This window comes from Gastrolobium bilobum, unplaced genomic scaffold (genome assembly GCF_033153095.1).
Source record: "Gastrolobium bilobum isolate Gb01-03AN ecotype WA unplaced genomic scaffold, APGP_CSIRO_Gbil_v1 utg3209, whole genome shotgun sequence".
In the NCBI taxonomy this organism is placed as follows: domain Eukaryota; kingdom Viridiplantae; phylum Streptophyta; class Magnoliopsida; order Fabales; family Fabaceae; genus Gastrolobium; species Gastrolobium bilobum.
Genome location: NW_026899772.1, coordinates 184071 through 198696, shown reverse-complemented (window position 1 = coordinate 198696; position 14626 = coordinate 184071). Strand labels below are relative to the sequence as shown.

Here is a 14626-nt window from a genome sequence, read left to right as displayed (position 1 = left end):
TGTTGTTTTGTGCCTTGCTGAATCCTTAATACGTATGGTTAATTACATATGGTGTATACTTGGTGTTGAATGCATTTTTGTGGCAGATTACTAAATACTGAACTAGATGATGATAACAGAATAAAGGGACAATTGTTCATAAGCCATTGTCAACTTTCAAATTTCCTTGGCTGTTTTATTTAGTATCTACTTTATTTAGTATCAAATTTCCTCTATAGTTTTTTAATCCTCTCGTTTCATGTTTCTGTCTCAAATTTATCTATAATGGGATTCCAGCTTGCCAGAGATTTGTGCTCCACAATTTTCTGGAGTACTGTTTCTTCTGTTTTGGACTCTACTTGAATGATACAATGTGTTGTGCCTGTATCCTATAATTTTTAATCGTACGGGTACCGATATAGATTTTGTACATATGGCTTCTATTGTTGCCCTGACCTTTGATTGCAAAAATGCTGCAGTTTGGGTTTTGACTACCTCTGCTGGCATCATGGATCATGAAGAGACTAGGAGAAAGAATGTTGGTGGCTATAACACCCTTATTTTTATTTTTTTTTAATCTTAACACTTAGAATATTAATTATAAAAATGGTTTTTGGGTAAAAGGAAAACTTAAAAGAATTTTTTTTTAGATAAAACTCAGTTCCAAAAAAATGAGAAGTGTCATGTCTTAAAAGATAAAGTGCTTTGTTAGAATAAAAAAAATTCACATGCCAAATATATCAATAAAAATGTGCTTTTTTTAATCAATACTGGTACATGTTATAATATTGTAATACAGTTGCAATAAGATACCTAACATACCAAATATTTATAATGTTATAATGCGCATGCCAAATATAAACTGTCTAGCAAGCTAACTGACGTACAGCTGCAATAAGATACCTCTTGATAAATTGTTTGTCTCTTCTTATAATTTGTTCAACTTAATTCTACACTTGGAAATATCTACGTTCAGATTAGTCTAAACTAGAATGGCTATAAATGGGTGATATTACAGCCTTTACTAGTGCATCAGACTAATTTCTATTTACTAAAACTGATTAGAAGCTTAGCATACTTGAAATAACCGCATAGCCCGTTGAATGATGTGAGACGTCCTAGAAGCAGTAGTTAGCTGAAACTATCCGATATGGTTGTGGTGATTGGATCATGTTTTGCTGGACTCTTATGGATTAAGAATATTTGACTTGTATAGTTGGAAGATGAACTATTGTAATGGATATGGAACTCTAGAAGGGCATTTTGTAAAAATGCATTTTCTTTTGGAAGTTTTGTCCTATATAAGCAAATATTTAATGGGTTTTCGTTTTATCTTTTAACATAACACAACAAACTTTCCTACACTCACAATATTTTGTGGGGCCCACACTTTTTAAAACAAAAAAATAAATAAAAAATTAAGGCACGCAAAACGAATCTCTATAACATTACACAATCACTTTTCCTACAACATAACTCTTATAAAACCCATATTTAATATGTTGCATATATATGTTTTCATGTACCTTGGACCAAAATGCTTATTTGACATTTGGTTTGTATGTATATTTCATAAGTAGTTCCCTTATGAGTGGATTTAGAATATCGAGGAGGATTATGATTCAAGCGATATGAAGTAGGACTGTTTGGACCTTATATATTCACAATTGGCGTGTATTTTAATCCGAATAAGAACAATCTCAACTTCCTTTAAGTCAAATAAGTGATATTTATAATAAACCATAACTGTTCATAGTAGGTGTGTTCCCCAAATAACCTTAGCTTGGATAATTGTCTTAAACCCTTCTGAGGGTCATTCTAAGTATAAATAGGTTCAATAAAAAGCTAATTGGAAAAGCTCCAACTCTGGAAAAGTGGAAAACTAGAGAAAAGGATTTCTTATTATAAAAAAATAAAAAAATTAGTAAACCATTGAACCTTTATACATAATGTGTTGTTGATGTTGATTGAACATTTATGCATGTTGGGTACATAGCACAACCGTCTTCAAAAATCAATATCTCAGCTTGTAGTTATCAAAAAAAGAAAACAAATAAGGTGTGGTTGCAAAGTTTATTATCTTTAGTTTAGAATGGCAAAATTATAGAAATTTTGAGTGCTCCACTCGTTCCCTGTTCTGTTTCGAGGCAATGCTGCCAAACTGAGGATTTCGCTGTTTTGTTTTGTTTTGTTTTGTTTTGTATTCTGTTTTTGTTTTCTTTGGCTATTGACGTTTTGCTGAATTATTTATGTTTGCAAATCTTGGTTAGTAATATTTAAATGTTAAGTTAGATATTATGAGTTGCCTTTAGGCAATCAAATTTGTATTTAATTGTGGAACGTTCCTATTCCATAACGCGAAACAAACCGGGTCGACACGTTATAGTGGCAAAGTGTTGAGTTTCTTCTACTAGTCTAGTTTTCCTTCGAAGTTTTGCACTGTTTTCAGTTTTTGAGACTCACAGGTTGTAATGAACGATGTGCTTGCCCCGTAGTATTATCAAGTATAGCTTAGCAGGAGCTGTTTTTTTTTGTTTTGTTTGAAAAGCAATTTGTTTGCTATAATTTATCTGATTTCTTTGTCATTGTTTTTCCTTTACCAAAATGCATGTGCTAATATGATTTAACGGGCAAGGACTCGGTTAGAATGGGCATTAGCTATGGTTGAATTGGTATGGTCCAATGAGGTATGATATTGCATTGATTAAATTATCGTCTTAGTGTTTATTTCTTATTTCAAATAGCCTGTCTTATAAATTATTTTCAAATTTTATTATGATGAATCAATGTTTTGTATGGCCACATTTCTCTATTCTCTATTTACAAAATCTTTTTTTTATACTTGTGTATAATATCTTGATACTAGATTTTATTATATGAACTTTTTATTCTTGTTTAATGAGTTATACGGATTCTTTTTATTTAAAAAATGAAAAAGTGTTTGTCATTTTAAATGATATAAAATTATGTCATTTTAAGAGAGAGATAGACACAAAATAATATTTTTTTTATATAAAATTTAAATTAAAAAATCACTCACTTTCTCCCCAATGATTTTCATTCCTTGTGTCTATCTCTCTCCTAAAATGACATAACTTATGTCATTTAAAAGGACAAACATCACACCCAAAAATGGATAAGTGTTTCACATTGAGATAATTTGAAGTATTAGCCAAGCGCCATCAACCATGGCACTTTCGCGGTGGTGTATATCTTGTTAAAGGTTAAGGTTATTAAGTGACAACTATTAAGTACTGACATTTCAAAATCTCTGACGTGTTGTATCCGACACTTTTCGACTCTCACCGATACTCCGGCACTCTAATATTTATTGCAAAGACTCAAAGCGATTCAAAAGTTATGTTGCGTTGTATTTTGAGTTTCAACTATTAGATTCGTTGGATTACGATTACTATTTTATTGAGTTTAATATAAATATTTAGGATATCTTATGTTTCTTTGTAAAATTGATGGGTATTATAAATTTAGCTTTATTTTTTTGTTAAATTATTGAATATTAAATATAATATACACTACATAAATTAAAAATATTATATAATTATCATTTTTTAGAATTAACCTCTTGGAATTCCTGTCGTATTTCGTGTCAGATGTCGGTGTCAATGCAATATAGAGTGACAGTGTTAAACAATGATCTTCTAAAATTATGTTTACACGTATAATAATATTTTTATGAAAGTGGATGGATAATATTGTGATCTAGCCAAAAAATATTTTTAACGTAATTTGTGCAAGTATGTTTTCAGTCATCATATAGATTTGCACCTTTGCTCAATAGATTTCTAGTAATAGAATATAACTTTAAAAGTGCAAGTTCATGTCTTGTATATTTAATTCGCGTGAAGAGAGGAACACATACGCAGATCAGGAGTAGAATGAGGATACCAAAAGGTTTTGCATCTTAATCTTGGTGATTCTCTTTATAACTAGGGTTTGCTAATGAAATAAGTATTTTTTGTATTTTTATTTCTTTTGAAAGTTAAAAATCAAAATATAAAACAAACAATAGAAATAAGTTTTCTAAATTTGATTTTAAAAAATAAAAAATAAATATAATTTGAGAATTATTTTTACAAAACATATATTATAAATGTTTTTATATTTTTATTTTAAAAATTAAAAAATATTTTTGAAAACGGAATTCAAAATACACCTATGATTCTTTGTTATAAGTTATAACTGTGTCTAATGAATGAGGTTTCTTGCACCTGCACGAGAAGGGAGAGTAAATGTTAACTGGTATGTACTGTTTTGTGATTTACGGAATTGTATTTTTTAGTTTCAAAATATATGTTTTTAAAAAATATTCTTCATATGACTTATAGTAAAAAAGTTATTTAATCTTAGGTTGATTTTGAAAAGAAAAAGATGGTTACAAAGCGTCCCATGGTGCTTACAGTCAAAGATTTTATATATCCTCAACGGTTGAAAGGAACTCTTTGGCTCTTGGTTTTCTATTTGGCATAAAAACAAAGGGTTTAATATTGGGATTATATTTTCTTACGCAACAGGAGATATTTATCTCATGTTGCACTCACAATTTTATGTGAATTCCATTGCACGGGAAAAGAGGGGGAAAAAATTGAAGTGAGACCCGTACCTTTTTGGAGATTATTTATTGTGAACCGGGACCACCATTTTTTAGGTGGTTCCTTAATGTAAATATGAGGGTAAAATTGAAAAAGAGAAAAAATAACAGGGGTAAAAAGGGAAGAAAAAATTAATGATGTGAGAGGAAGTATCAAAAGATTCAGTGGTCCTGAACCATTTTAAATATTTCCATCTTTTTGAGTGTGTAGAAGAGACTTGTTGTCTCATGTGACATGAAGTTAATATTTTCCTTTAATATTTTGCATTTTTGCCCTCTCTCTATTCTTTATAGGGAAAATAAACTCTCTTATGTTGTAGGAGAGAATTTTTTTCTCCTGCACATACATTAATTTTAATGTTACCTTTTTATTCTTTTATTTTTTTGTCTATAGTGTATGGGTCCCATACATGATTATCTCTATTATATGATAGAGTTCTCTCCTATTGCATGAGATTAATAAAACTTTTTTTTTATATGTCCTCACATATTTGTCAAAAGAAAAAACACACGAAACAAATATTAAGATTTGAAGTTTCAATGTCCAACGCAAAAACACTTTATTTTCTTTTATTATTCTGGCCTTAACTAAAGGTTGGAGGTAGATATCCCCTGCAAGTTGGGAACTAAAATCAATTATAGTTTTTATTGTGCATGGGACAGGGATCCTTAGGGGCTGTTTGGTAGGGAGTAATTTGTTGGATGTCCTGGAAAGTGAGAGAGGGAATAATTTATGCACACGTTTGGTACAAGAGAAAGGTAAAATTTTTCTGGGTATCCTTTGCTCCCGGGCATCCATTTAACACTAGCGAGGTGGGATTATAATTCCCATTTAGAAGGTGGGTATTGTCTGTTCCCATCATTTGGTTTCCACGCGTTGTATTTGGCAGACTAAATTACCCTCGAACCCTAGCTTATCATTTGTGCAAAAAAATGGATTTGTGGTGAAAAGGGATGAGGCTCTCCAGCGAATGTTGAACGGAGATCCATCTGCAGTTGACAACATCTGAAACCACCTCTCCACCGTGCTGCACCACAGTGTCCGACCGAAACTCTTTCAATCTCGCATCAGTCCAAGCTCGCCGTTACTGCATATTTTGACGTTTTTCTTTGAATGGTGAGTTGTCCTGTAAGCATCGGCTCATCACAATGGGTGGTAGGTCCTATACAGTTTTTAGTAAATGTTTTCCAGTGGCGTTTGTAAATGAACGTACTAAGATTGTGTTGGTCTCCTTGAGGTATGTATCTTGTTCATCTCGTGAAGCTACAAATTTTTATTTTTGTCATCCATGATTCATCCTCCCTCATTTGTTACTCCGATCTACAAATTTACAAGGCAGGTAATGTCAAACCCTACCATGTGCAGCATCACAAAGGCAAAGCCTACATGTTAATCGTGAGGGTTTATTTTGCTATTTTCCCCCCTTGATTCATAGATCGATATTATGTCACTCAGTTTTGGTAACCAGAAAACAACAACATCTCTATATAATGTTGGTGGGACTGTGAAATCGACATAAAGAACCCTTGTCAAATTTATCGGTAACTGGGTTTTTGTATTAGGAAAAAGAATCAAAATCCCTACAAGGTAATAAAATACAAAAACATACACATCCATAAAACACAACTCACAAAGTATTCAAGCGTGAAGTTGGTATCAAGGTAGAGTAACTCATAAACCCCAGGCTGTCTCTCTTCATATAATCTTTATTTTCTGATTTTTGGAACTGATTCTCTTATTTGACTCCTTTTGAGTTTATTTATGTGTCTCTGTGTTAGTCTATTGAATAATTCAACTAGACAACCTTCATTTTATTTTATAGAGTATTCACATATTTTGTTTATGATGTTGTAGTTGGTGTCAAAGTTTGGGACATAAAGGTGTTTAAGAAGAGACAATTAGTTTTTAAATAAATAGATGGAATGATCAGTCCAATACTTATATGATTTGGCAAGGAGAAATAAATAAGTAAAATATTTATTACTAAGAAGCGTAGAATATTATGATGTTACACTGTACATATATTTTAACTTTTGATTTCAGACATCAGGTCTGTTTCCTAATTAGTATTACCATCAGATTAAGTTTCCGTTAAGAAGATTAAAGTGTGGTGCTGTTAGATTATTTCATACAAAAGAGAAGGAAAAAAAAGATATTTTGTATCAACATGCAATATTTGAGTGGGTAAGATATTTCATACAACTCCATGTTCTGGATGATGTTATATAGTAGATAAGATATATGTTAGTACTTGCATCAACATATCTATATTTGAGTGGGGTCTGTGCATTTGGTGTATTTTGTATCTGTTAGATTGGTTCATTATTAAAAATATTTAATAATGAACGTTCTTTAAGGACTACTTGAGTTGCTTTGTATTTTTCTGAAGTCATGTGATGATTGATAAAGTGGCCAACTTGAGGGATATCATATTGTGCAAAAGCATGATGCAATTGGATGAGTTTTCAAAATTATGTTGAAGAAATACTGAATTGTGTCCAATAGCTACTCGTGTTTATATACCAACATGTGCTTTAATGTATGGAATGAGTGAAAATATAGTATGACAAAAAAATTTGTGCTTATAAAAGAAATACTTGTATGATGATCAAAGTTGAACTTCGGTTGGTTTTATTTTTCTTAATATTGGTAATACAAAAATCCTTATAATAAGTTATTTCGTAGATGACATTATTGTGAACTACATAACCCCCTTTATTCATCAAAGGATTTTTGTTTGATGACACAAAGCCTAGGTTCTGTGTGAAAGAATTTTTTTGTATTTTCTTGCTTCATCTTTAGTTTTGCTTTTCAACTTGGCTTCAATGCCATTTATTCTGCACAATGCAACCTTGGACGAAGATAATGGAGAATATACCCTGACCCGGTTGTTGTGCTATGTAGTTCCACACACCGTTGATACCTCTGCAAATCTTCCAAATCTACGAGCTAATTCTTGCTCCGCAACTGTGCCAAATACACATCTGGGCTGAAATTTGAGGTAGACATTTTGTGTTGTTTTGCATGATCCCATTTTTTCTCTCTATATCCTTTTATTTTCAGCAACTTCAGTTTGGTTTATGCTGTTGAAATATCTGTATTTGGTGTTGCATATGCAGTGACATATGGTACTATATTTGTTTTGCAGAGGGGTAAATATATTTGACTACGCCTTATCCATTCTAAAGACATATCAATGTAACCCTTTACTTATGACATTGAATCATACACTAATACTCTTTCTTCTGTCAATGCAGAATCCTAGATTCGTCACTAGATTAGTGTGTCCGTGTTTCACAAATACGATAGGTCGTTTTGTGAATGATATTTAAGCGTTGAAAAAATTCAGTAAGATTGAGTGTCAATTATGAATAGAAAGAAAAAGAAACTATTAGTTCTATTCTTGTGCTATATGGACTGTTTGAATCAACTTACCTTGATATTAATTAGTATGTGTGCTCTATTATTAGCCGAAATGGAAAAAAGGAAACGTAGTAGGAACAAAGTTACATGGGATTGTTATAGAAGGGCGACGATAAGGAAAATAAGTGTCCACCGAATAGTTTACATGAGTGACACAGCTTGTATTGAGAATACCAGGATGGATAGGAATAGTTTTTATAAATTGTGTGACTTACTGAGGACAGTTGGGAGGCTTGAACCAACTAAGCACATGCATGTAGAAGAGCTTGTTGCAATTTTTTTGCACATTTTGGCTCATGATGTCAAGAATAGGATAATTAAAAGACAATTCATTCGATCCGGTGAAACGATAAGTAGACAGTTCGCTAAGGTTTTGGAGGCTATTATACGATGTCATTGCGTTTTACTCAAAAGACCTGAGCCTGTCCCAGAAAATTCAACTGACGAGAGGTGGAAATGGTTCAAGGTACTATCTTAGTGTGTATTTAACTTTACAATGAATCTAATGATAATGGATGCTTGTCATATCAGTTACATGAGTAATAATTTTTTTTTGTTATTATAGAATTGTTTAGGAGCATTGGATGGAACACACATCAAGGTAAATCCCCTACAAGCTGATAAGGCTAGATATCGGAGTAGGAAGGGTGAAATATCCACAAACGTCCTAGGAGTTTGTTCTCAAGATTGTCAATTCATTTATGTATTGCCTGGATGGGAGGGTTCAGCCGCAGACTCAAGGGTACTCAGGGATGCTATCTCTCGTCGGAATGGATTAAGGGTGCCAAAAGGTAATGAAAGACTATGATTTGTTACCATTTTACATTTAGTTAGAGGTACATTTTTTATTAAAGTAATTAAAACATGCTTAACCTATTTTATTTCCAGGATACTATTATCTGTGTGATGCTGGCTACATGAACGGGGAAGGATTTCTGGCACCATATAGAGGGCAAAGATATCATCTTAATGAGTGGCGACATGGGTCACAACCAACAACAGCACAAGAGTTTTTTAACATGAAACACTCTTGTGCTAGGAACGTCATTGAACGATGTTTCGGGTTGTTGAAGGGGCGTTGGGCCATTCTAAGATCAAAATCATATTATCCGGTTAAAACGCAATGCAGGATAATAACTGCATGTTGCTTGCTTCATAACCATATAAGGAGGGAGATGCCAGTTGACCCTTTAGAAGATAATGGAGAAGTGCACATACATGAGGCCCAAGATGATAGTCCAGAAGAGGCTATGATAACTCACGTTGAGACATCCAATGCTTGGACTGCTCAGAGGGATGAGTTGGCACAACAGATGTTTAACGCATGGAGGAGACGTGTTTGAATTGGTTGTGCCATGTTTTGAACAACTATATATGTGTGTTCTTTTTTGTATTGTATTAGGGTGGCACACTATAGATGCTTAAAAAACCTCGGGTATAATGTAATAATAACTAATAGACAGATTATAGCAATATGTGGTTATTATGGTCTAATATGGTTGTATTTATATAATTTCCAATTTAGTAAGATTTTTTGCTTCATTATTTTCAATGTTGTATATTATTTTGTTTCTTTGCATAGATGGCCGACGAAAGTCAACAATCCACCAAACGCATCAATCATACGTGGACGGCTGAGGAAGACAAGGCTCTTGTACAATGTCTGCTGGAAATTGGTTTATTATGGAAGGGTGACAATGGTTTTAAGGCCGGTTTTGCTATTCATCTTGAGAAGATGATACAAAGGAAAATACCTGGGTGTCTTTTGAAAGCAACCCCTCATATCACATCAAGAATAAAACTGCTGAAACGACACTACAATGCAATTTGCGAGATGACAGGCCCTAATGGAGGAAGCGGGTTTGGATGGAACGATAAGTCTAAGTGCATTGATGTGGAAAAACAAATCTTCAATGATTGGGTTAAGGTCAAATTTAATGTTAAATTTGTTGCTGCACTACATCTCTCATATGTAAACCTTATAGCACATGTTTTTTGTAATATATGTATGTAATGGTTTTTTTTTTTTTTTTTTACAGACCCATCCAAATGCTAGGGGGCTTTACAAAAAACCTTTCCCTTTCTTTCATGACTTAGCTCCAATTTTCGGTCGGGATGTTGCTACTGGACAACATGTAGAGGCCCCTGAAGATGTTGTAGAAGATTATGACAGAGGACCTGCTACATTCGATGAAACTGTGGATGGTGGAGATGATTTCTATAACCTCATGGATGACACTCTAGAAACAGGAAATCTTAATCCACTCCCGGATACTGCTACTGAAGAGGTTGTGGCACATTCTCCAGGGTCTACCACAGCTGCTAAGAGGGGGAAGAAACGTGCAAGAAGTGAGGATGCAGTTACTGTTATGGTTGCTGAAACCATGAAAGACCTGACCCATACTTATAGAAATGCAACCGACAAAATGGATAGAATGGTTTCTTGTTTTGAATCTGAAATTCCAACTCCAACTCCAACTCCAATTCCTACTCCACCGGAGCCAACTCCTGTAGATCCTAGAATGTCTATTCTAGATGAATTAAAAAAGATAGAAGGATTGAGTGTCTCACAGAGGGTGAAGGTTGCAATGATATTGGCCAAGGATAAGGACATGATGGATATTTTCATGCAGGGAAATTATGAGGAGAGGTTCTTTGTTGTGGCAACGTTGTTGGAAACTGCTCACTAAACAAAGAAAGTGTCTTTTTTGGAGGTCTATGTACAGTATGTGGGTGCTTGTGGTAACCCTTTTTTGGACTGTACATGACAGTGTACAAAGAATTATCAATTATGTATATGTTAATATTTTTGGAGGTCAAGTCAAATGGATAGTAAAGGAAGACCATTTCATATGGACATACTGTCGGATTGTGACCTTTTTTTGGATTGTACATGAAACACTAGATCGCATACTGAATTTTTTGGAGGCATGCGTATGTATATGGGTCTTTTGGTGTTAATCTGTTTTCATGATATTTTGAGGAGGAGGATTACATCTCTCATATGTTGATAATGTGCATCTTGTACATGTGTGCTGTATGGATGAGGTTAGTATGATACATCAAAATGAATGGCAGTACATTGTTGTCATAGTATGAGGTATTGCTGCCAATTTTATATGTAGACGTACTTAACATTTAATAGAAAATAATGCATCTGTCTCAATTGCAGGTTGTGAAACCAGTTATGTCAACTGCAATGTGCAGCACTCCCTAAGTGTCACTTTGTATCAGGTAAGTATGTATGTAAATGTCTGATGCAGACTTGATTTACTATCTTAAGGTTAGAACTATATGATACGTTACAAGCCTTATGATATGGGTTTACATGATATTCAAGTCTGATTCAAAAAAATGGTTTAAAATCTGCAAAAATCATAGCTTTGATAATGATAGTTCTAGCCTCGGTTAGTTAGTGTCTTTAGGAGTAGTTTAAACACAAAATTGACATATGCCTAAAACTTGATGCATTCGTTTGTCTGTGTTTCAGGTTTCAATTGTTCAGAAGAAGTACCACGAAGAAGAGTGTCAAGTATGCCTGTTGCTGCTGTATAGAGAGCAGCTTGTTCAGTTCCTTGTTAATGTAGTGAATTGTAGTAGGTTAAAATACTATGACAAACTCTGTTGGGAAACATATATGTATGTGATGTGAAACCCGTATGTATATGTGGTTGATATGTTATATAAATCGTGTGCAATTTATGCAGTACGAGGTGTCACACTCTGTTTATATGTGTTACTTGGAACTAACTATAATAGTTTAATAGTTTTAAATAAAAATTCCAGCCAGAAATCAGATTAGAGGTCACAAAAACTCAAATCAAACTAACTTGTTCAAGGTCTTGTTCTTTCTTCATTCTCTCATCTGTTCTTTTTCTTTTGCTTCTCGAACTGCTGTCAATCAAGTTGCCTCTGTGAAATCCTGCTAGTCAGTATACTGATCTATTTTTTTTCTTTTCGATTCAATATAAATTTCCTATTTTCATTGATTAATGGTTCTGCATTCTGCTTCATCTTGATTCTTGTTTCTTTACCATTTCCAACCAGAACTGGCATCACCACTCACACAATTCTTAAAAATAAATTTTAATCATTTTCTAATACTGCTATAGTTTAATAAATTATAAATATAAAAAATATATTACTTTAATAGTGAAAGACAATAACAAGTTCAATTATTTTAGTACAAAATAATTGCGCACCAAGATTCTCTTCGTATCAACTCTTATGCGGCTCCACATATGTTCAATTGTGCAGTTATGTGATTACAAAAGTTGTTTAAGAGACATTAGGCATGGCTGGTTTTATGTGACATATGTAGTGGGACCCTCATAGTTTGTTGCTTTACCATGGCAAAGGGTTTATTCTGGTGTTCCCTTTTTTTTCTTTTTTCTTTATTGCAGTTTAAAATGAACTAAAAAAAGAATCGTAGACTTTGAGAAATTTTGTTTTATGATTAAAAGTGAGCTGAAGTAGCTGTGAAGATAATTACCTTATTGGACAATTAATAAATTGAAAAGACAGTCGCCTTATGTTTAGAACAAAATACAAAAGAGAAAATATAGGTTGTTGTGACACCTAAAAAGTTATAGCCTAAGTTGAGCTCTTCTTGATTAAATATTAAATAAACTTTGCAGTAAGAATAGAACCATCATCAATATTTCTTGCAAGAATTTCTACTTAAATCAAAGATTAATAACTCAGTTAATGCACTAAAAACATCTGGAATCTTCCCAGTAAAATAGTTTACAGCAAGAACATGCTTCTTCAACTTGTTGAGGTTGCCAATATCTGGTGGAATCTCATCTGTCAAACCATTCTCTAATAATACTAGTGACTGAGGGTTCATGAGGACTCCAAAACTTGAAGGAATTAATCCAATGAGACCTGTGTTTGATCTAAACTCAAGTGATTCTAAGCTGCCAGCCAGTTTTTCCCAGTTTCCCTTGGGGATAGTAACTTGATTCCTGTGTTGTGATTCAAAGAGTTTGAAGAAGGACAGAGCTTTAAGGTGCTTGAGCTCAAACAATTGTGGTCTAAATTCCAAAATTTTGGCACAACTTAGAGAATTTTCATGAATGGGCCCAATGTTCAAGTCAGTAACATACCAAAACCCATTAAACAGATCACAAGAGACCCCTGCGGCATTGAACAACACAAATTATAATTAAGCAAAAAAAAATGTACACCACGATATTCTGTGAAGTTTATAACTTGGTTGAATTGCATAAGTGTTATGATTACATGGCTTTATAAGCAATGAATATACTGGCTACTGCATGTACTCTTTTACTAAGACTAGTAAAACTTTGAAAAGGGGCAAAAGGTGTGAGAAACTATTAATTGTCATACTTTGAAAGGTATCATTGTGTGACAGAAGGTTCAAATAAGAATAGTTTTTGGATTAAGTGTAGAATTGACACAATTAAGCCAAGCAATTTTATTTATTTTTCCTTTGGCTTGTAGCAGAATGGACAAAAGCTAAAGTTCACTTGAGAATTCATTACTAAGTATTTCGAAAGCCTCATTTGTGGACATAAATAACCCAACATAAAGTTCACTTGATAATGCAAAATGAAGCATAAATAACCCAACACAACTAGGAGGATAGAAAAATATCCAATTCCTAGACATGAAACAAAAAAAATTGAATTAATAAAACTACTGCAAATGGTTTCCTTGACAAAGCATATTCCCATGAAAAATATCTATTCAAGCTAAACACATCAACGAAATGGTTTCAGCTTTATTGTGCTTGTTGATGAATCCTATAATAAAATTAATATATCAAGCCTTACACCAAACTACCAAAGCTTAGTTAATCACAAATTTTTACAATTCATAATACATCCAAATAACACAAACAGGGCATACATCCATGTCTGCAACACATATCTAAAAAATTAAACCACCCCAAAGCAATACATTCTCTAATTCTGCCATCACTTTCCCAATAACAACTCAAAGATTCAGACTTTAGAAAACAATTCCCATAATGACTAACATAACTGAAGCAATAAACTGAAGGACATACCTGACCCTTCTCCCCAACTACATGCAACTTGTCCGACCCAGTTGCATCCTCATCCACAGAAACAACACATTTTTCTGGGTCACCTTCTAGAACCTCGCAATCATCATCATCATCATCTTTCACAGCCAAAGTGGAAGGCTTTGACTTCAACTCAGGTTTGTTCTCATGGACGAAGACAACATCGTCAGAATCACCTCATTCTTCGTCAGACATAAAAATTAACTTTTCCCCTGCGCAAAGAAAATGACACTGTTAGCGGAACAATTATCATTTTTCGTTCCAACATGCTTGCAAAGGTAAGACACAATAGTAACTTTAGAATATGGGAACATTGAACGAAACTTACACGGAGAATTGATCATAACATCGCGGTTTCACGAAATGGAAGAACTCAGATTGATAAAGTGGAACATTAGGTCACCAATGATGCATCAGGTCGTTCTTTACGTTTTGTTGTATATTTTCAGTTAATCATTTTTTTCAGTTATTCTTGACAAGGGCACTTTTGTCAAATTTTATTATATTCCCAGCAATATTTTGTTTTCAACCAAACACCAATACTCAAAAATTAACTAATATT

General features: G+C 33.4%; 1 protein-coding gene across 1 annotated transcript; it reads right to left on the bottom strand.

The window, feature by feature from the left end:
* Nucleotides 1-12666: 12666 nt before the first annotated feature.
* Nucleotides 12667-14408, bottom strand: LOC133293305 (piriformospora indica-insensitive protein 2-like). The gene is made up of 4 exons (XM_061491852.1): nt 14393-14408; nt 14047-14240; nt 13861-13894; nt 12667-13151 (listed from the first exon to the last, which is right to left on the bottom strand). The coding sequence occupies exons 1-4, from the start codon at nt 14406-14408 to the stop codon at nt 12667-12669; spliced, it is 729 nt and encodes a 242-aa protein (XP_061347836.1).
* Between the last annotated feature and the right edge of the window lie 218 nt (nt 14409-14626).

What these genes read in the sequence shown, in the direction of transcription:
- LOC133293305 (XM_061491852.1), bottom strand. An exon ending in TAGTTGGGGAGAAGGGTCAG is followed by an intron (nt 13,895 to 14,046) that starts GTATGTCCTTCA and finishes TATGTGTTGCAG; the next exon opens with ACATGGATGTATGCCCTGTT. An exon ending in CCTGTTTGTGTTATTTGGAT is followed by an intron (nt 13,152 to 13,860) that starts GTATTATGAATT and finishes TCAATGCCGCAG; the next exon opens with GGGTCTCTTGTGATCTGTTT.